At 42.9% G+C, this 23,375-nt stretch overlaps 2 protein-coding genes across 2 annotated transcripts in view; both read right to left on the bottom strand.

The window, feature by feature from the left end:
* LOC143715437 (uncharacterized) overlaps positions 1-23,375 on the bottom strand; it is a 181,494-nt gene that overhangs the window by 125,099 nt on the left and 33,020 nt on the right. The window lies entirely within an intron of this gene.
* On the bottom strand, positions 13,335-16,831 carry LOC143715738 (uncharacterized). The gene is made up of 2 exons (XM_077207475.1): positions 16,828-16,831; positions 13,335-14,609 (listed from the first exon to the last, which is right to left on the bottom strand). Exons 1-2 carry the CDS (start codon positions 16,829-16,831, stop codon positions 13,840-13,842), a joined length of 774 nt encoding a protein of 257 aa, XP_077063590.1. The 3' UTR covers positions 13,335-13,839.

The following is a 23,375-nucleotide window of genomic DNA, read 5'->3' as shown; positions in this document are numbered from 1 at the left end:
TAGTCCAGGTCCAGGAAGGCATACGGCACTGGCTCTGCCTCCGGCTCTGGAACGGGCACTGGCTCTGCCTCTGGCTCTGGAACGGGCACTGGCTCTGCCTCCGGCTCTGGAACGGGCACTGGCTCTGCCTCCGGCTCTGGAACGGGCACTGGCTCTGCCTCCGGCTCTGGAACGGGCACTGGCTCTGCCTCCGGCTCTGGAACGGGCACTGGCTCTGCCTCCGGCTCTGGAACGGGCACTGGCTCTGCCTCCGGCTCTGGAACGGGCACTGGCCACAAAACTTGGCCAGACGGGTTCCCCTTAAAGATTCTAGGTCATCGGTGGAAGGGTGCTCAAGGGAATTGACCGCCATGGCCTCCTCAGTCTGGCGGGCCCATAATGCAAAGCATTGAAAAATGTTAATACGGGTAGGGACCTCTTCGACTGGCGAATTCCCTCTCTGTTGCCTCCTCTCTGTCTTCGTGGTTGGGAAAGAGCCACAAAAATCCATACCGCTGGATCTATGTTGTGACGGAGTCGTTCTGTCACGGGTACACACAGGAGAACAGGTAGATCCAAAAACAGTATGTTTATTGTTAGGGCAATCCAATTCGTCGTCATCCATGCAAAGGTCAAAATCCAAGTAATCAGAATCGTAGTCATCCATGCAGGGGTCGAAATCCATATTAATCAGTCCAAAAACAAATACACAAAATAAACAAGAAACAGACTACTAACAGACCTCAGAAGTGTAGCGTGACATACAACAACGACTCTGTGACAAACACTAAAACAGACAGGGTATATATACACACAGAACTATACAATGTATAACAGGGAACAGCTGGGTACAATGATGACGGGGAACAGCTGAGTGCAATGAACAGTGATTGGTACAGACAAGGATTGTGGGGAATGCAGTTCCAGAGTGAATGGTCACAGTATGGGGAGGAGACCTCTAGTGGACACCTGGGGAAACACAAACCAGACACTGTGACAGAAATAACACATTAGCTGACCGGAGAGAATAATATGGAATTTTTAACAGTAAACTTCTTGCACAAAATAAATTCAGGTACTTTCAAGGACCTGTATCTATCTATGTATGTTTATTTTCAAAAACTTTCCAGGGCCTTGAAATATTTTTTTCATATTCACAAACTTTCAAGGATTTCAAGGACCCATGGGAACCCTGTTAGTTAGAAAGCTACAACTTAAAAACAACTTCCACAAAACTAACGTCACAGAATTAAAGATATTTCACTATACGTTTGATTTATCTGAATCTCAGAGTTTAATTTAATAATTGAATCTTTAGAAACCTTTTACTTACAAAATCACACATTGTCAGGGAAATGATCATTTTATTTGTTGTTATTGTAGTTATTGTACATCTGTACGTTATTGTACATCTGTTTATGTAATAACAGGCTTTATGTAACTGTTAGACAAATAAATTGTCCAACGAAAGTGCCAAATCTTGGTCTTTATTCAAAAAGATATGAATGAACAATCTTCCCGCACTGGAGAGAAGAATCTCAACTTCTAATATCTGGGTTATACAATATAAGTTTAAGGGGAGTAATACAAATCTAACCAATAGAACCATACATTACATCATAGCATATCATATATATGTTATATAACAAGTCTATTAATGGTCAGTATCCGGCGAGATCCCCTCTAGGTCCTTGAGAACCAAAAGGCTTCTATAATACATAATACATAGGAAGGACAGAACTCTCTCTCAGAGTAAACTTTCTTTGAGTAAGCAATCAATCAAAATAATTTTCAATAATATTCTTGTTCTCCAACATATAAAACACAAATCTTGTGGCATTTCACAGCAACACTAGTTTATTAGTTAACTAAATACACATTTACTTTATGTGAATCTAACTAAAAATTTGCTCACTGTGACACAGAACAATGCTTTTTAATATGATTCACTAGATTCTTTGATTGAGTGAAGCTCTTCTCACACTGAGTACAGTGGTACAGCTTCTCTCCAGAATGAACTCGCTCGTGTGATTTCAGGTTTCCAGACTGAGTGAAACTCTTGTCACAATATGAGCACTTGTAAGGTTTTTCTCCAGTATGAATTCTTTGGTGCTGTTTCAGTTCACCAGATGTAAAAAAGCTCTTCCCACAGTCACAGCACACATGATCTCTCACTTCATTATGTGTTTTCTGGTGCAGTTTAAAACTGTCCAGTCGTGAATAACTCTTTACACAGAGAGAACACACATAAGGCTTCTCATCTGAATGAACTCTCAGGTGTTTTTTTAGATTTGATGATGAAATAAAATCTTTACCACACTGATCACAGTTAAATGTTTTTTCTCCAGAGTGAATGAGCAGATGATAACTGAGAGTTGATGCTTGAGAAAAACTCTTTCCACACTGAGTGCATGGATATGGTTTCTCTCCAGTGTGAATTCTCATGTGTGTGATAAGGTTTACTTTCCGTGTGAAACTCTTTCCACACACGACCCCTCGGGCGGCCAGGGCGGAGGCGACCCCTCGGGCGGCCAGGGCGGAGGCGACCCCTCGGGCGGCCAGGGCGGAGGCGACCCCTCGGGCGGCCAGGGCGGAGGCGACCCCTCGGGCGGCCAGGGCGGAGGCGACCCCTCGGGCGGCCAGGGCGGAGCAGACACCGGCCCAGGAGCAGACACCGGCCCAGGAGCAGACACCGGCCCAGGAGCAGACACCGGCCCAGGAGCAGACACCGGCCCAGGAGCAGCCGACACTGGCTCCGGCTCAGGAACAGACACCAAAACTGTAATAGCCACAAGAACAGACACAAACACAGAAACAAACACTGGCTCTGGCGCTGGAACAGGCACTGGCTCTGGAACAGACATTGGCTCCGGCTCTGGAACAGGCACAGGCTCTGCCTCCGGCTCTGGAACAGGCACAGGCTCTGCCTCCGGCTCTGGAACAGGCACAGGCTCTGCCTCCGGCTCTGGAACAGGCACAGGCTCTGCCTCCGGCTCTGGAACAGGCACAGGCTCTGCCTCCGGCTCTGGAACAGGCACAGGCTCTGCCTCCGGCTCTGGAACAGGAGACAGGGGGAATGTTCAGGATCCGAGCCAGACGCTCCAGATAGTCCAGGTCCAGGAAGGCATACGGCACTGGCTCTGCCTCCAGCTCTGGAACGGGCACTGGCTCTGCCTCTGGCTCTGGAACGGGCACTGGCTCTGCCTCCGGCTCTGGAACGGGCACTGGCTCTGCCTCCGGCTCTGGAACGGGCACTGGCTCTGCCTCCGGCTCTGGAACGGGCACTGGCTCTGCCTCCGGCTCTGGAACGGGCACTGGCTCTGCCTCCGGCTCTGGAACGGGCACTGGCTCTGCCTCCGGCTCTGGAACGGGCACTGGCCACAAAACTTGGCCAGACGGGTTCCCCTTAAAGATTCTAGGTCATCGGTGGAAGGGTGCTCAAGGGAATTGACCGCCATGGCCTCCTCAGTCTGGCGGGCCCATAATGCAAAGCATTGAAAAATGTTAATACGGGTAGGGACCTCTTCGACTGGCGAATTCCCTCTCTGTTGCCTCCTCTCTGTCTTCGTGGTTGGGAAAGAGCCACAAAAATCCATACCGCTGGATCTATGTTGTGACGGAGTCGTTCTGTCACGGGGACACACAGGAGAACAGGTAGATCCAAAAACAGTATGTTTATTGTTAGGGCAATCCAATTCGTCGTCATCCATGCAAAGGTCAAAATCCAAGTAATCAGAATCGTAGTCATCCATGCAGGGGTCGAAATCCATATTAATCAGTCCAAAAACAAATACACAAAATAAACAAGAAACAGACTACTAACAGACCTCAGAAGTGTAGCGTGACATACAACAACGACTCCGTGACAAACACTAAAACAGACAGGGTATATATACACACAGAACTATACAATGTATAACAGGGAACAGCTGGGTACAATGATGACGGGGAACAGCTGAGTGCAATGAACAGTGATTGGTACAGACAAGGATTGTGGGGAATGCAGTTCCAGAGTGAATGGTCACAGTATGGGGAGGAGACCTCTAGTGGACACCTGGGGAAACACAAACCAGACACTGTGACAGAAATAACACATTAGCTGACCGGAGAGAATAATATGGAATTTTTAACAGTAAACTTCTTGCACAAAATAAATTCAGGTACTTTCAAGGACCTGTATCTATCTATGTATGTTTATTTTCAAAAACTTTCCAGGGCCTTGAAATATTTTTTTCATATTCACAAACTTTCAAGGATTTCAAGGACCCATGGGAACCCTGTTAGTTAGAAAGCTACAACTTAAAAACAACTTCCACAAAACTAATGTTACACTTTTAGGAATGAGGCGATGTCACTTCCTGGTGCAACACATTTATTTATCTGCATAAAACACAAGAAAAAGCATTGTTCAAGCAAGGAGCACATTTCTCTGCACTTTCGCGCTTCATCTCGTGCTGGATACTACTTCTACACTCTTATCCTGTGATACCTTCACAAATTATCCTCAACAATCACATATCTGATGTCTAGGCTGATATGTCACACTAGACACATTACTCTTTATACAATACTCAATTCTAAAGAAATACATGTTCTATACACAAACACATTAACATAGATCTAAACATGTATTGTGCCCGCTATCAGATGACATAAAAGGAAAGGTCTGACAAATAACATCATTAAAGTACCACAAACTCTATAAACAAACATGTAAATAGCATTTGGAATTAGAATAGATATTCAGATATCAGTAATAGTTTAGTCTATATTCACATTACTCTAGCATTGATAACTGCACATATATTTCTAATACTCTTTCATATCACTTTCACTTGTCTTTAATCCGTTTTTTTACTCTTCCATGAAATATGCTAATAATGAACTGACTACATTATGAACTAGGTTTCAACCGTTTAACAGTTACCGTGTTATCACTATAAACTCTCAAAATGATTAATAAACTATTTTACCTCTAAACCTGACTGGGGTTCTTATTTAACAGTATTGACTTAGTTTTTTTCATATAATAGCTGACAAAGCAACGCTAAACGAGGGTAACATGTATATGCGAGGACTAACAACAGTCACGTGTGCCTTGTTAACTCAAACTGCCTAGACTCGTCACTACACACATCTTAATCAACGTCCGTACACATTTATTCGGTTAATTATGTCTCGTCCCGCACTCACATGTCGAGTATATCTCTTTTTAAGCTTTGATTCCTCCGTTTTGCTCACGTTAAAAGTTACTAATTTTCCTGTTGAGTAGTTAACACTCTCGTCCGCCATTTCACGCATGACACTCTTAATCACGGTCAAAACTTCACTTTTCTTAACGTCTCAGGCACGAACTACGGCTCTATACGAACACAACACTGTTATGCATTTACCAGTATATAGGTTATTGTCAGCTTACCTGCATAAAACACAAGAAAAAGCATTGTTCAAGCAAGGAGCACATTTCTCTGCACTTTCGCGCTTCATCTCGTGCTGGATACTACTTCTACACTGCTAGCTAGTCAGCCACCCATGCGTTGTGCAACTCACGGGTGCCCCCTGCTGACGACTCCGAGTCTCACCCAATTGAACACAATGCAATAAAGTAATACAAGTAACTAACAATAACATTACCAGTTCGAAATTTAAAGGGGGGTGCACTGATATCGGTCCCGTTTTATATTCTAAGGGCTACACTCTCCCCCACAAAACTAAATGTCTCCTGACATTTCCCGGAACAACTGAACATTTCTTTAGAAAACCTCAGCCATCCAAGGCCTCCAGTAACCCTTAGTCTGTGCTACCTGACTCTCTGTTATCTTACAGTCTCGTTTTACCAAGGACGGTTGACCCAATGTGTCATAACTCAGTACCACAGGCTGACGTCTCAGTCTCTGGGGTCGCGGTCCTACCGCATGTCGCTCTCCTAGCGTCCGAACCAGCGGGTCGGCCTCTGATTCAACATTCTCAGACCTGTCAGAACTCACATCAGGTCTCTGAGATTGTAGTGGCACATCCTCTTCGCTATGTAGTGGCACATCCTCTTCGCTATGTAGTGGCACATCCTCTTCGCTATGTAGTGGCACATCCTCTTCGCTATGTAGTGGCACATCCTCTTCGCTATGTAGTGGCACATCCTCTTCGCTATGTAGTGGGTGAAAGGGTTCTGCCAGAGGATTCAGTGAAGTGTGACTCTGCTGTCTCCCCCTGCCAGATCTCAGATTCCACTGGTAGGTACCACTGTCTTCGTCGTCAGAGGTTTCACTTGGCTCTGGTTGCTGCTGTCGTTGTGGCTTGGTTCTTTTCTTTGAGGAGCTCAGGGAGCCTTTCCATGGCTGACGAAGCCCTGCCGGTGTCTGATCAAGGGGTAGGAAATCACAGGGCAACAGCAGATTTCTGTGAACCACTCTGTCCCTTCCTTTACCATTTTCTGGACTGATCTCATAAACAGGACTCCCATCAGCTTTCCTCTCCTTCACCCTGTACACCTGACCTTCCCAGTAAGACTGAATTTTTCCAGGCCCCCCTCTGGGAGTGAGATTTCTGAGAAGGACTCTATCACCTGGCTGGAGGTCTCTTCCCTGCACTTTCCGGTCGTAGAGGACTTTTCCACGAACTGCTCCTTTGACCGCTGTTTTAGCCGCAATCTCGTATGCCTCTTGCATTCTTGTCTTCCAGTGACTCACGTAGTCATCATAGGTGTCGTGGGCCTCATCTTTTTCAAGACTAAAGAACAGATCAATGGGCAGGCGAGGAGAACGTCCAAAGGTAAGGAAATAAGGCGCGTAACCCGTTGCCTCGTTCTTTGTGCAGTTGTACGCGTGGACAACTTTCGCGAGGGACTCCTTCCAATCCTCCTTCTCCTCTTCCTCCAAGGTACGCAGCATGGACAACAGGGTGCGGTTAAACCTTTCCACCTGCCCGTTACCCTGGGGGTGATATGGTGTTGTGTGCGAGCCCTGGATGCCAGAGAGTTTTTTTAAGCTAGCCATCAGTCTGTTCTCAAACTCTTTGCCCATGTCGTGATGTAGTCTGCTTGGAAACCCAAACTTGAGTGCAAAATCGTTGAAAATCTTGTCAGCTACTGTTTTGGACGATTTATTCTTTGTTGCGTAGGCCTGCGCAAACCTCGTAAAATGGTCCATGACCACTAGTATATACTCATAGCCATGCTTGCATTTCTCCAAATGCAAGAAGTCTATCGAGACGAGCTGGAAGGGATAAGTGGTCTGGATGGGCACTAGAGGTGCACGGCTCTGCTTACTCGGCTTCTTCTTCTTGAGACATTCGCACACATTACTGACAAAATGTTCAACATCCTTGCTCATCTGTGGCCAGTAAAATCGTTCTCGTATCAGGTCAAGTGTCCTTTCGACCCCCAAGTGACCCATGTCCTGGTGCAGTTCTTTAAAGACCAGCGGATGATAAGCTTTGGGGAGCAGCAGTTGTTCTCGACGGGAAGTTCTGCGGCGCAAGACACCATCTGGACCAACTTGAACCTTGAGCCATTGTTTTAGCAGTATGGCCACTGCGGGGTTCTCTGCTTTCACTTCAGATCTACTTGGCCTCTTGTTTTGTAACTTGTACCAGAGGACTCTGGCCAGGATTTCATCCTCTTCCTGCGCTTTACGGATTTGATCTGTGGTAAGAGGTTTGCTGGTCTCACGGTCTTTCACTAAGCTCAAAGCACTGACCTGGATCAACCCAACACCCCGGCAAGGGTTCGTCTTTTCTGCTGTGACTCTCTCCATAGATGCACTGATGACATCTTGACTGGCCTCAGCCGTACAGCTACACATGTAGTCCTCAATGTCCAACGGCATCCTTGATAAACCATCTGCATCGGAGTTGTTTTTGCCTGGGCGGTACCTGATTGTGAAGTTGTAATCGGACAGCTCCGCCACCCATCTGTGTCCTGTTGCGTTCAGCTTTGCGGTGGTGAGTACATACGTTAGTGGGTTATTATCTGTATATACCACAAATGATGGGGCGTGATAAAGATAATCCCGAAAACGTTCGCAGATGGCCCACTTCAACGCTAAAAACTCCAGTTTTCCAGAGTGCAGATGGTATCTCTTCTCTGCTGGACTCAAGGTGCGGGAGCCATAGGCGATCACTCTCATCCTCCCCTGCTGTCTCTGGTATAACACCGCACCCAGACCAACTTGGGATGCGTCACAATGCAATACAAATTGTTGGGTGAAATCCGGATATCCGAGGACAGGGGGCTTTGTGAGTGCGTCTATCAGCTGAGTCAATGCTTCCTGATGGGAGCTGGTCCACTGTATAGGCATCTGTGATGGTAAATGACCCTGCTTTTTCTTTCCAGTTTTGTTGGACTTCTTCCTGATCGGCTCTAGAGTACAACTTTCGGGGTTTGGAATGGTGAGTAGGTTATAAAGTGGGTGGGCCACGCGGGAGAAATTGGGGATAAAGGGTCGGTAGTAGGAGAGGAACCCAAGAATCTGGCGCACATCACCCACAGTGGCAGGGGTCTTTTCCTTTAGCGCCTGCACTGGAGCCATCTCTTTAGGGTCCATTGTGTATCCCTCTCCTGTCACCAACTTGCCAAGAAACCTCACACTTGATTTAAACAGCTCACATTTCTTTGGGGTCAACTTCACACCATGTTCCTTGTAACGCTGGAGAACAAGACGGATGTGCTCCAAGTGCTCTTTAAAGCTCCTACTGTGTACCAGGTTGTCATCAAGGTAGGGGAGGCAAATTGTGTCTCTCAGATCCGCCAAACAGTGCTCCATACTCCTCTGAAACTCTGCGGGTGCCGAACTCAGGCCAAAGGGTATGCGCACCCATTCATACAGCCCCCAGGGTGTGATGAAAGCTGTGAGAGGGCGGCTCTCCTCATCCAGATAGCCCTGGTGGTACGCTTTACCCTGGTCTAAGACCGAGAACCACGAGCTCCCACCCAAAGCATCCAACATATCCTGAATCCTCGGTATCGGATGGCGGTCGGGGACTGACTTATGGTTGAGTTCTCTGAAGTCAACACAGAGACGAAGACTGCCGTCCTTCTTGCGGACACACACCACCGGCGATGAATAAGGGGATCGAGAATGTGTGATCCACCCTCTTCTCAATAGATCCTGCAAGTACTCCTTAACTTCATTGTGAAGAGGCTTTGGGACGGACATGTAGGTCTTCTGGACAGGGCTGGTATCTTGGAGGGTTATATGCATCTTGAGGGATGGTATACAACCCACATCATCACTGTCAAAGGAAAAGGCTTCACATTCCTCCCTCAACACTCTCCTTACCGCCTCCTGCTGCCCTTCTGGGAGATGACAGAGATCTACAGGGGGGTCCCATGACATTGGTCTTCCTGCTTGCTTGTTATCTGGCTGTGTTTTACTTACTTCGCTAGACTTTGTCTCTTTGTTGTCCATTACGGCTATCGTCTCCTTCTCCTTCGTTTGCACCGCTGATGTGTATACGGTCTTGATGGGCTCCAGGTAACCAATCACTCTGTGACGGTCAAGATAGATGGTGCGATCCGTAGTGTTGGTCACGGAGATGGGTATGTATGGCACTCTCTTTTCTGGGATCTGCACCAGTACATCATTGTATATCACGCCTTCTGGTGGAGGATTAAGCATGTCAGGTGAAAAGAACATCTGTTGGCCTTGAGCTCGTGAACTCACATGCGCTCTTATATAGACGGTGGTAACTTGTTTTGATGGTATGGGTACTCTTTTTCCGCCAGTACAAACTACTCCAGTCTCTGAATCAGCATTCTGCATCAACTTCACCACACGATGAGCAGTTTTCACTGTTATCGCAAAAGCTTTACTCACTTTGTGTGCCAACTGCTTCCTTTCACCTTCAGTGTTTTCCTCTTTTCTGTTGAGGATGGCCTCAATGACGTTGTAACCGATAATGGGGTCACTGGCAACGGCTGGGTCGCTTGACACCAGTACTGGCACTTGTAAATCATTTGTCTTGGTGTGGTCACTGCCTAGTCTGAAACTGACTTCAATCCACCCGATATATGGAATGGGTGTGTCATTAGCAGCATAGACTGTCAGTGTCTCACCCCCCAATAACTCTGAGATGGGTTTGACAACCGTGTGGGGTAGGTGGTTCAGTCGCCAGAGGTCATTCACAATGCTGGATTGTGCTCCCGTGTCCCACAGGGCTCTAACTGGGCAATTGTCCATAACGCAATCCACAATGCATCGGCTACCCACAAGGCTTATCAACTGTGGCTGGTGTCGAGGCGGTATGTAGTTAATCACACTTACAGCTGATGATGCTCCGGCTACTCTTTTTTCACAGGCTGTTGTTGGTTGCATGACTGGGATGGGCGGTGGCTGCTCGTTTCGGGGCAATTGGCTTTGGACTACTGCTGGCCCCACCTCAATAGTCCCTGCCCGTTTCCCGACGTGGTTCTGCACCCGCGAGAGAAGTGGCCCTCCTGCCCACATTTGAAACAGTGCGAACAGTTCTCGCCTATTCCTTCCTCCTTGCACTTTTTGCAGCCTCTCCCTCCCTGCTTCAGTCCATGAGGTCGGGGACTTGCTTCCATTACAGCCCGAAACATCTGCTGCATTTCCTTACGAAGCTCTTCCATCATCTGCTGTGCGTTTATGCTGTCAGGCTTAGTCTCATTCCGCTTTACCGTTTTAATTGAGGCTGTTGAGTCGGACTCCATGTGTTTAGAGGGGCTCTGAACAGCTGTGGATTTCACCTGAGAGTCTGCTTGAAGCTCTTGTACTTTGAGAGTTTTACTAGCAGTGGATCTTTTTCGTTTCTCCTGTCTCTCACTTTCGACTTTGGCCGCCTCATCCACTTGCTGTATCAGTTCCTCATCGGTTATGCTCACATCGCTGAGGTGGGGAAGAATTTGGAACTTCACAGAATCGCTCAACAGTCCAGTTTCAATCGAGCGGAGGAACTTGCGCTGAATGACAGCTCTGCTGTACTGCTCATCGGTGTCTTCGTTCGTGGCTTTCCATAACAGTTTCTCTTTCAGCTCGATCGCCCGGAATACAAAGTTCAGGGCAGTCTCTTTGGGCTCTTGAGAGATGTTAAGAAGCTGGTGGTAAAGCTCTGTCGAACTGTCTACTCGATAGTGGCCCTTTAGGATGGTGAGGAGTGCACTGAGGGTCAGCCCACGCTTGATCTCTAACATGTCTCTCAACGGCAATCCTGGACTGACAGCCCTGATTACAGCCTCGACTACTTCAGTCTGTGTGTGCCCCTTCTGTACTCCCAGCTCGATCTGGCGGACTAAACTGAGATATGACAATTTGTCCCTCTGACCACTCTCTCCAATTTGCCCACAAATTTTAAACTCTCTTCGCATCGTTACCTCAGGCAATGGGCTAATGGGCTCTAGCCGGCTCTTGAATGGTGAATCGGTCTTTAAAAGAGAGGTGTGTGGTGAGAAATCCTTTTTTAGTTCTTCTTTTGGAGCTGGCTTCTCTGATGGGTACCCTTTCTCCGATTGACCACGCCCCTTACTGTGTTTTTCAATGAATGATAATAACTCAACACAGTACTGTTCGCCTTCATCGCCGTCTAGTTTCTCCTCCAGCCCATCCAATTGACACTCGGCCATCCTGATGAGTGCCCTCCGTGTCCTGCTGCGGGACTCTCCACTGTCCAGGCTATCACATTTCAGGTACCTGCAGACATCCACAAGAGACTCTTCCCCTAACTGCCACAGAGCTGCACTCACTTGATCACGCACGTTCTGACTGGCGTCCATCTTGTTTCAGGTTCGACTCGTTGGGAAGGAGGGGGTTAATGGTGTTGGTCACTATCGCCTCCTCCTGGCTGGCTCGCCAAAATATGTTACACTTTTAGGAATGAGGCGATGTCACTTCCTGGTGCAACACATTTATTTATCTGCATAAAACACAAGAAAAAGCATTGTTCAAGCAAGGAGCACATTTCTCTGCACTTTCGCGCTTCTTCTCGTGCTGGATACTACTTCTACACTCTTATCCTGTGATACCTTCACAAATTATCCTCAACAATCACATATCTGATGTCTAGGCTGATATGTCACACTAGACACATTACTCTTTATACAATACTCAATTCTAAAGAAATACATGTTCTATACACAAACACATTAACATAGATCTAAACATGTATTGTGCCCGCTATCAGATGACATAAAAGGAAAGGTCTGACAAATAACATCATTAAAGTACCACAAACTCTATAAACAAACATGTAAATAGCATTTGGAATTAGAATAGATATTCAGATATCAGTAATAGTTTAGTCTATATTCACATTACTCTAGCATTGATAACTGCACATATATTTCTAATACTCTTTCATATCACTTTCACTTGTCTTTAATCCGTTTTTTTACTCTTCCATGAAATATGCTAATAATGAACTGACTACATTATGAACTAGGTTTCAACCGTTTAACAGTTACCGTGTTATCACTATAAACTCTCAAAATGATTAATAAACTATTTTACCTCTAAACCTGACTGGGGTTCTTATTTAACAGTATTGACTTAGTTTTTTTCATATAATAGCTGACAAAGCAACGCTAAACGAGGGTAACATGTATATGCGAGGACTAACAACAGTCACGTGTGCCTTGTTAACTCAAACTGCCTAGACTCGTCACTACACACATCTTAATCAACGTCCGTACACATTTATTCGGTTAATTATGTCTCGTCCCGCACTCACATGTCGAGTATATCTCTTTTTAAGCTTTGATTCCTCCGTTTTGCTCACGTTAAAAGTTACTAATTTTCCTGTTGAGTAGTTAACACTCTCGTCCGCCATTTCACGCATGACACTCTTAATCACGGTCAAAACTTCACTTTTCTTAACGTCTCAGGCACGAACTACGGCTCTATACGAACACAACACTGTTATGCATTTACCAGTATATAGGTTATTGTCAGCTTACCTGCATAAAACACAAGAAAAAGCATTGTTCAAGCAAGGAGCACATTTCTCTGCACTTTCGCGCTTCATCTCGTGCTGGATACTACTTCTACACTGCTAGCTAGTCAGCCACCCATGCGTTGTGCAACTCACGGGTGCCCCCTGCTGACGACTCCGAGTCTCACCCAATTGAACACAATGCAATAAAGTAATACAAGTAACTAACAATAACATTACCAGTTCGAAATTTAAAGGGGGGTGCACTGATATCGGTCCCGTTTTATATTCTAAGGGCTACACTAACGTCACAGAATTAAAGATATTTCACTATACGTTTGATTTATCTGAATCTCAGAGTTTAATTTAATAATTGAATCTTTAGAAACCTTTTACTTACAAAATCACACATTGTCAGGGAAATGATCATTTTATTTGTTGTTATTGTAGTTATTGTACATCTGTACGTTATTGTACATCTGTTTATGTAATAACAGGCTTTATGTAACTGTTAGACAAATAAATTGTCCAACGAAAGTGCCAAATCTTGGTCTTTATTCAAAAAGATATGAATGAACAATCTTCCCGCACTGGAGAGAAGAATCTCAACTTCTAATATCTGGGTTATACAATATAAGTTTAAGGGGAGTAATACAAATCTAACCAATAGAACCATACATTACATCATAGCATATCATATATATGTTATATAACAAGTCTATTAATGGTCAGTATCCGGCGAGATCCCCTCTAGGTCCTTGAGAACCAAAAGGCTTCTATAATACATAATACATAGGAAGGACAGAACTCTCTCTCAGAGTAAACTTTCTTTGAGTAAGCAATCAATCAAAATAATTTTCAATAATATTCTTGTTCTCCAACATATAAAACACAAATCTTGTGGCATTTCACAGCAACACTAGTTTATAAGTTAACTAAATACACATTTACTTTATGTGAATCTAACTAAAAATTTGCTCACTGTGACACAGAACAATGCTTTTTAATATGATTCACTAGATTCTTTGATTGAGTGAAGCTCTTCTCACACTGAGTACAGTGGTACAGCTTCTCTCCAGTATGAACTCGCTCGTGTGATTTCAGGTTTCCAGACTGAGTGAAACTCTTGTCACAATATGAGCACTTGTAAGGTTTTTCTCCAGTATGAATTCTTTGGTGCTGTTTCAGTTCACCAGATGTAAAAAAGCTCTTCCCACAGTCACAGCACACATGATCTCTCACTTCATTATGTGTTTTCTGGTGCAGTTTAAAACTGTCCAGTCGTGAATAACTCTTTACACAGAGAGAACACACATAAGGCTTCTCATCTGAATGAACTCTCAGGTGTTTTTTTAGATTTGATGATGAAATAAAATCTTTACCACACTGATCACAGTTAAATGTTTTTTCTCCAGAGTGAATGAGCAGATGATAACTGAGAGTTGATGCTTGAGAAAAACTCTTTCCACACTGAGTGCATGGATATGGTTTCTCTCCAGTGTGAATTCTCATGTGTGTGATAAGGTTTACTTTCCGTGTGAAACTCTTTCCACACTGAGTGCATGTACACGGTTTCTCTCCAGTGTGAACTCTCATGTGTGTGTTAAGGTTTTCTTTTCGTGTGAAACTCTTTCCACACTGAGTGCAGGTGTGCGTCTTTTTGGCTTTTGTTCTTTGAATCGTAAAGTTACGATGTTCCTCCTCCACTTCATTCAGTTCTTGTCTTTGCTCTTTCACTCTCACCTGGTCTAAAATGCAAATAAATACACTCAGTTCAAGTGAAACATTATTTAATAGCAGAAAGCAGCAGACATCAGATCTTTCACTTTTTTTTCTGTCATTCACTTGTTTATATAGTAAAAATATGTTTGACAACTGCTATATACAAGGTTATGATCATTTGGATGTATTTCTACATAATTTATCACCCATATACTGCTTATTAATTCACATCTACCAAAGCATCAACAATGAAGAATCAAGAATGGACACCAACCTGTTTGTTCCTCAGTATCTTCATGTTTGATTCTGGATGGTTCTGGATCACTCATGTCTTCAATCTCCTCTTTAATAAACTCCATCTTTAACAGTCACACAGATTTCAGCTGCTACTCCTGGACTTTGTCCTTCTCTTGTAGGATGATGGGAATATTCCCAGTATTTATTGGTGAATTGTTGTGGGAGGGGCTTCACTGCAGGTGTGAACTGTGATCACTGTGTTTTTATCCAATCTGCATTTAAAAAGTACAGGGTCATCATGTTTAACTGCTGCTGAAAAACCTCTTTGTCTCCAAAAGTTCCCTGTTTTCAGCTCATTCATTATGGTGATGTCTGAGATCTTCAGTAAATTGGCACATTAAATCGTTTTATTGGAGTCAACAGGCTGAAACAAACTACAGCATCATCACCTTTAACTTCAGTTCTTGTCTTTGCTCTTTCACTTCCATTGGGTCTGAAACATTAAAACATATTCAGTTGTTAGAATGAGGTCTGGAGGATAAATGTGAATTTTCAAGTGAACCCTTTTAATAACAGAGAACAAGTGAGATCTGTTGATCAAATATCAAATTTTGTTTGTACTAAAGGTTAGTTTTGTCAATCTTGTTGCTTGTCATATTGTGAGTGACAACTAGAGCTGGGTTTCGATTCAAATTTCAAGAATCGATTCGATTCCGATTCTCAAGATCTTGAATCGATTATCATTATTCGATCCGATCCGATCTGATCCGATCTTCGAGATTTAGACAGATGTTTTTGAAAAAAGCATTTTTTTCCAGCTGTTACCTGAATTACAGGTATGCAACATATTGATAATATTATTAAAGACATTCAACTGCAAATTAATGGAGTCGGGGTTGCCAACTCTCACGCATCTGGCGTGACACTCACGCATTCAGCCTCAATCTCACGGTCTCACGTTCAACAAAGAAATCTCACGCTAAATTAGACATTCTTCTGTGCTGTATTTTTTCCACTCATGTGCACTAATTTCCGAATTACTATGAGCAAGTTAAGGCTTTTAACTACTGATTGGACCACTGCATTTTCTCATGCAGAGAAAAATCGCGGACAAAGAGGACACTGACACCGACAGACTAGACAGAGAAGGTTACTTTTGATATGGAACAAATTCTCAGCTGTCAGATTCTGTCAATATTTCCAACGTTTTGGCGCTTTTAAATGTGACCGATCGCTGTAGCGCGTCAGTTCAAACGGCACGTGATACAGTAGCCTAGTAGTAAATAAAATTACAAAACCTTTAGAAAACACAAGTGTGTCACAGTTTTGTGAAAACCTTCAAGTACTCCAGGTATAAGACAGATCGCAGCTTTGAGTGTTTGTGGACTTTTCAAAGCAACCGCTTGCTTAACGTTCCTGACCGCCATGTTCGTTGTTTTAATGTCCTTCCACCTCACGCGCATGCGTGAATTCAATGACGCGGCAAGTTAAAGTTCATGGGGAAAATGTAGGGCTATTATTAAATCGATCCTCTGAGTTACGGATCGATCTTTAGAAATTAATATGAAAATCGATTCAGAATTGGTGAATCGATTTTTTCAACACAGCCCTAGTGACAACTGCTGTACAAGATTATGATCTAAGTGCATTTATGTAATATATTCCTAGATTAACTGCTTATTTTTGGTGTGAGAGACCCGGGTGCGAATCCACTGTGAGACACCAATGTGTCCCTGAGCAAGACACTTAACCCCTAGTTGCTCCAGAGGCGTGCGACTTCTGACCTATATAGCAATTGTAAGTTGCTTTGGATAAAGGCGCCAGCTAAATGAATAAATGGAAAACTAAAGACGCCTCAAATATCCTGTCGGATACTCAATGAACTTAAAAATGTGATTTAAGTGCCTCAAAGCTCTTTCTCCTATAGTAGGGTTACTGGTGGAGCATTGGCAATCTTTGCGGTTCTGTGAGGCCAGAATAAGATTATTATTATCCTATTATTATTACCCATTTTGGGTACCCATACCCAAATGAAATATATTAGATCTGCTGCTATTAGTGATGACGGCAGATGAAGGTTTATTATAGAGCAGCTGTACCCACCTCAAGAACTTGTCCCCTAACCCAAATTTCTGCAAAGTATAAAATAAGTAGGGCCACTCAACACGATCAAATGCCTTTTCGGCATCTAATTAAATAACTAAAGTGTCAAGTTTTTTGATTCTGTGAGATATTAATTATGTTTAAAAGCCGTCTGACATTGTGGCTAGAACTCCTTCCTTTAATGAAACCAGTCTGGTCCTCACAGACTAATATTGGCAGTACTTGCTCTAATCTAAGTGCAAGTATTTTGGATAACAGTTTCAAATCAGAATTGAGTAGTGCTATCGGCCTGTAAGATCCACGGTCCTCTGGATCTTTCCCTTTTTTTAAATCAATGAGATATCTTCCTCTCTTAGTGAATCGGGCAACAATCCTATTTCAAAAGAGTGGTTTAACATCTCAAGAAGGGGATCCAGCAGGACATAATGGAATTCCTTATATAATTCAGAACTTATGCCATCCGGGCCCGGTGCTTTACCGGCCTGGAGACTTTGAAATGCGCGCATAGCCTCTTCTCTACTAACTGGGGCATCAAGAAGGTCCCTATAAGCTTGTGGGAGAGTTATCAAGGGCAAATTGTTGAAAAAGGAATACATTCGTTCTGCACCATCAACACATTTCTCAGATTTATATAAATCCGAATAAAATTCCCTGAACACATCATTAATTGAAGGATTATCAAAATATTGTTTGCCAGATGTGTCCGACACAGAGGTAATTAATTGTTGTTTTACCCTAATCTTAGTCAACTGAGCAAGATATTTACTGGGTTTGTTACCATGCTCATACAATTTCTGCTTAGAAAATAAAAAAAATGTATTAGCTTTTTGTGTTAACAACTAATCCAAAGAGGTCCTAAGGTTAGATATTCTTTCAAGTATTTTAGAATCTGATGTTGCATTAAATTCCTTTTTAGCATTATCAAGTTCAGTTTCAAGAAGTTTCTGCTTTGCCAATTGTCTGTGTCGCCTGCTAGATGAGTATGAAATAGTCAGCCCTCTAATATATGCTTTGCAAGTTTCCCATACTAAATATACAATACAATACAATTTTATTTGTATAGCACATTTAAAAACAACTGACGTTGGCCAAAGTGCTTAACAAGGCCAAGAGACATAAAATACAAGTAAAGCTTAATTAAAAGCTATTGAAAAGAAATGAGTTTTCAAAGAAGATTTAAAAATTGACAGAGTTTGGGCAGATCTGATGTGAGCTGGTAAGCTATTCCATAACCTAGGTCCGAAGGCTGCAAAGGCGCGATCACCCCTATTTTTTAGTCTGGTTCGAGGGACAGATAGTAATTTAGAGTGCCTCGATCTAAGTAATCTTGACTGTGTGATTGGGCGAAGTAATTCAGATAGGTACTGTGGAGTCTGGTTCTGTAATGACTTAAAAACAAATAAGATAACTTTTAAATCAATTCTGAATTTAAACTGGTGATATGTGTTCAAATTTACGCTTCCCTTTGAGAAGGCGTGCAGCTGCAGTTTGGACTAATTGTAAGCGAGTGATGCATTTCTGAGGGGCACCAATATATAAAGAATTACAATAGTCCAATCTGGATGTTACGAATGCATGTATGGCACAGTGAGAGCACAGGCACCACCAATCTGCCCCAGCTCGAGCCATTGCGGGCTCCTCGTCCGCGGCAAGCAGATCGTCTGCATCGGCTGTGGTGGCAGCAGCTTCAGCCGCCTCCGGTTCCTCCATAGCCCTCAGCTGCTCGTCGCTATACTGTGGCTCATAAAGGTAGCCACGAACATCCGTTTCTACCATAACTTCGTCAAAATCCAGATCCTCCATAATGCATCCGCCTGTGTATTCAGTACCTTCGTCCATATTTTCAAAAAGTTTCTCCCGGTGAAATCAAACGCACCGGCACTGATATGATAGGTCTGTTAGCGCATTAGGTCCAACCCCCTATGGGCGGGTTTGAAAGGGTGGGAACTAGTGCTTGTAGTCTTCAAAGAAATCCCCCCCTTTTACACTTCCTCCTACAATGACGTAAAATGACAATTTTTGCGTCATTGTAGGAGGAAGTGAAAAAGGTAAATAGAGGATTTCTCTCGTCTCAGGGGAAAATGAATGAGTGTTGCACGACCAATCAATAGTATGACTGGTTTTCTAACAATGGAAATCTTAATACAAATGGGTGGAGTAACCCTTTAAGGTTGTTATCAAACCAGACCCCCAAATTTCACACACAGGTGGTGCTATATGGTAACAACGTTTGTAGATCAAAATCATGAGTACTACGATCATTGGGGCCAAACAAGATAATTTCAGTTTTGCTCTCATTGAGACTCAAGAAGTTACTGGAAAGCCAGAGTTTCAGTTCATCCAGAAAGTCCAATATTGGCTTTAAAGCAAGCTTGTCATCACGCTTCAAAGGCAAGTACATTTGAGTGTCATCGGCATACAGATGGAAAGAATCCCATGTCTAGATAAAATAGAAACCAAGGGGAGCATGTATAGATTAAACAGTTCCGGGCCAAGAATAGAACCCTGAGGAGCGTACGAGAAGTACGAGCGGAACCATTGTAGCACCGTACCCCGAAAACCCATACACGCTTCAAGACGAGAAATTAAAATATTGAGATCGACCAGGTCAAAAGCAGAGCTAAGATCTAACAAGACCAAAGCCACAGATTGCCCGGTATCAGTGGTCAGCAATATATCATTCATGACTCTTAAAAGTGCAGATTCCGTACTGTGGCGAGATTTAAAACCAGACTGAAATTTCTCATAAACCTGACTATCATTCAAGAAAGACTGGAGTTGACTCAAAACCACTTTTTCAAGATTTTTTTAGATAAAGGGTAAATTTGAAATTGGGCAGAAGTTTCTCAGAATTGTCGAATCCAAACTAGAGCTCTTAAGCTTAGGAAAAACTGAAGCATGTTTCAGGCTGTTGGGAACAACCCTGGTGTGAAGACATTTGTTGATAATAGACAACAAGTCAGGACCGATAGCATGAAATACATGCTTAAAAAATATAGTGGGAATCACATCCTGAAAACAACTAGTAGGTTTTAAAATTGTAACAATCTCAGTTATAGAGTCAAAGGAGACAGGCTCAAAGACAGACCATATGGAAGAGCATACGGGGACTCCAAGTGTCATACAGGCTGACAAAGGCATTTGAGATCTAATCAGTGAGATCTTCTCATTAAAATATATGGTGAATTCCTCACAGAGAGAGTCCGACATCTCTGGGAACTGATTAGTAGGGGGATTTAGAGCAGAATCAATTATTGAAAATAAAACATTGGGCCTATTACTGTGAAGTCGAATCAGCTCAGAAAAGTAGTAACATTTAGCAGCTTTAGCAACTCGCTGGAAAGGAGAGAGGGAATCCTTTAAAATTTCATAGGAAACATGTAGTCTGTGCTTGTTCCACTTGCGTTCAGCCCTTCTACAGATCTGTCTGAGAGAACGAACATTGTCATTGAACCATGGTTTTAAAGCATGATTATGTTTATGTTTCTTTTCCCTAGGAGGAGCAACAGCATTTAAGACATTAGAGCAAATATAATTAAACAAATTCAAGTGATTATCAGCATCTAAGGAACTTAAAGATTGAACCATGTCTAGATTCTCATGTAAACCGGGATATAATGCCACAAAGTCCTACTTTGAACAGTCATTAAAAATGTGAGTCATCCGTGAGCAAGTATGATGCTTATTTGTAGTATCATTAAAAGGTAGAGAGAACAGAATCGGAAAATGATCCGACATGCCAGTATTACTGATGCTAATGTCCGATACAAGTAAACCACCTGACAAAATTAAATCTAAAGTATGTCCCTGAATATGAGTGTGGCCAGACACCCACTGATCCAAGTCAAAAGAGGCAGTAAGATTTAGAAACTCTTTGGAGAGTGGCTTAGAATCACAGCACACATGAATGTTGAAATCACCCAAAATTAAAATTCTATCATATCTAGTAACAAGATCCCCCACAAACTCTGCAAACTCATTTAAAAAATCCTTGTTCGGCTGAGGCGGACGATAAACCAATGCAAATACCAGTGAGTTAGTTGATGTGGGCTGCACCAATTGCACTTCGAAGGTGCGACAAGGGCTAGTTATTAGACTGCGGCAGGGATAATGTTTTTTAAACTGACGCTAGTCCCCCACCGTGGTGAATTAAAGAAAAGGCAATCCTGTGGAACTAGTTCAGTGAATGGACTTAACTCATCAGGCTTAATCCATGTCTCAGTAATACATACGATATCCAAATCCTGCGTTGTGAAGAAATTGTTTATTAAAAATGTCTTGTTTACTACTGACCGGGCGTTGATCAAAGCCACCTAAAGTGGCGGTGCAGCTTCCTCCAGCTGTGTTGTTCGCGTTAGCGAGTGAAGATTGAGAAGATTCACTCCACGACGTCGAAAGCTGGGGGAGACGATGCCCGAGAGCGCAGATGAAGAGCTTCGAACAACAGGTCGAAGCCACCGATGTGAGGGGAAAGACCATGCAAAGGCACTGGCGAAGCGCCACTCGCAGGTTAGCGCAGGACCAATACACATGGGCGAAGACCGCAAGAGACTTCAAACGAGTAGCAATTCCACCCCGCTTGCCACACTTCCTCCGACGCTGTCGCCTCCAAGGAAGATCAGCGGGATACCAGCGCAGTTGTGCAGGAAGGTGCTGGTGCGCAGGTGGTGGAAATCGGCAATATTCACCAACGTCACTATTGATTGAATCGATAGTTATGCGGATATTTAGTAATGTTTGACGATCATACACAAATGACATATTGCAGTCCGAAGTCAGTAGGGACAAACATAAAAACAAACATAAAATCATAAAAAGACGGGCTAATTGAGTCAGTAGAGTTAATTGAAAGAAATATTTTGAGCTCTGTACAAAAAAAAGAGAGAAAAGCCATATCCTTAAGTAAGCTAGTGTTAAAACGCCATCTTTTCGTTGTGGGACTGCCTGAACTAATATATCTAAATATACAGCCGCATGATCTGATACTAAAATATTACCCAACTCACAGCCAGCGACCGATTGCAAAAACAGCTTATTAATGAGAAAATAGTCAATTATTGAGTGACATTTGTGTGTGGCAGAATAGAAGGTAAAGTCCCTTTTTGTGGGGTTTAAAGTTCGCCAAGCATCCAAATAGTCTAGTTCTTCACAGATAGCTACTAATGCCTTTGACTGCTTAGTATGAGAGGGATTTCTAACAGGCCATTTGTCCATCAAAGGGTTCATCAGGCAGTTAAAATCCCCTCCAATTATAAGTGTTTCAGAGGGATATACAGAGAATTTAGCAAGGGTTGACGTGAGAAATTCAGGGGAAAAGTTTGGAGGAAAATATACATTTAGCAAGGACACCTATTCCCCATAGAGAACCCCATTAAGATAAACGTATCTACCAAATCAGTCTTTGTCACTCATTACAACATTAAAGGGGATGTTCTTATTAATAAGTATAGCAACCCCTCTCCTACCCAGAAAGCAAAAAATATCCGCACGGCTTCTTTTTTGCCGCCGGCCCTAAGCTGTCGGCTATAGGTGCGTCCCACTGGCGGGGATGAAACGTTTGCCGCCGAATTCGTCACTCCCATTTCTTGCGAGATGCTGACTGCTTCATTTTCTCTGGTGGTTGCCTCCGTCTAATGGACCGCGATTTGAAATAAAAGGATTTCTACTCTCAAAATCGACCAGCCATGTTGGCTATTATTTTTTTTTGCTCCAAAGCCATTAGGGTTTATAACAGATTCGTGACTCTTGATTCCATGATAAGGTAAGGTTTAGGAAATGACATTTAAATTACTTTGAAACTCTGAAGCGATTATACAGTAAAATATATTGAATTATTTTATGCACTTAGGTGAAAATTGTTTACATTTCTTTGATTGGTGCACATTTGAGACATGCACCAATAAACCAAAAATAATTCCTTTTGTAAAACTTACTTGGCAATAAATATCTTTCTGATTCTGATTAGGTTTTAAAATAGATATTTAATTCATGGTATGAACAATTAAGCAGAATAAATTGATGAAGAAGACTTTTCACCAATGCCTGACTATCAGTGAACAGTGAAAGACATCTGCAACATGGCCAAAATCTTGGTTATACTTTATATATATTTTTTTTTATTAATTTGCAACCATGGTAATATCTATCAGCATAAACATGAAAATCCCTATTTTGACGTGAAGGATAAACTCAATGAAAAAGCTAAATTCTCCTCTGGTTTCAGTTGCGCAGAAATGTCGTTTATGTCTTAAATTTTTTTCCAACCTTGATTTTTTAGTGATTTTACCTTTTACAAGTAAGGGATTCATTTGCAATTACGACCTGTACAAATGATTAAGAAAGTGTTAAAGTCCCTGTAAAGGCAATTAAAAAAAAATCTAAACACATTATAAATGTTAAAAATGTATTGCTAAAACACATTACAAAGACTGAACTGTGAAGTACTGAATTGT

Source organism: Siphateles boraxobius, unplaced genomic scaffold (assembly GCF_051911475.1).
Source record: "Siphateles boraxobius isolate OS27281-9 unplaced genomic scaffold, OSU_SipBor_1 6, whole genome shotgun sequence".
NCBI lineage: Eukaryota > Metazoa > Chordata > Actinopteri > Cypriniformes > Leuciscidae > Siphateles > Siphateles boraxobius.
This window is presented reverse-complemented; position numbering and strand designations above follow the sequence as displayed.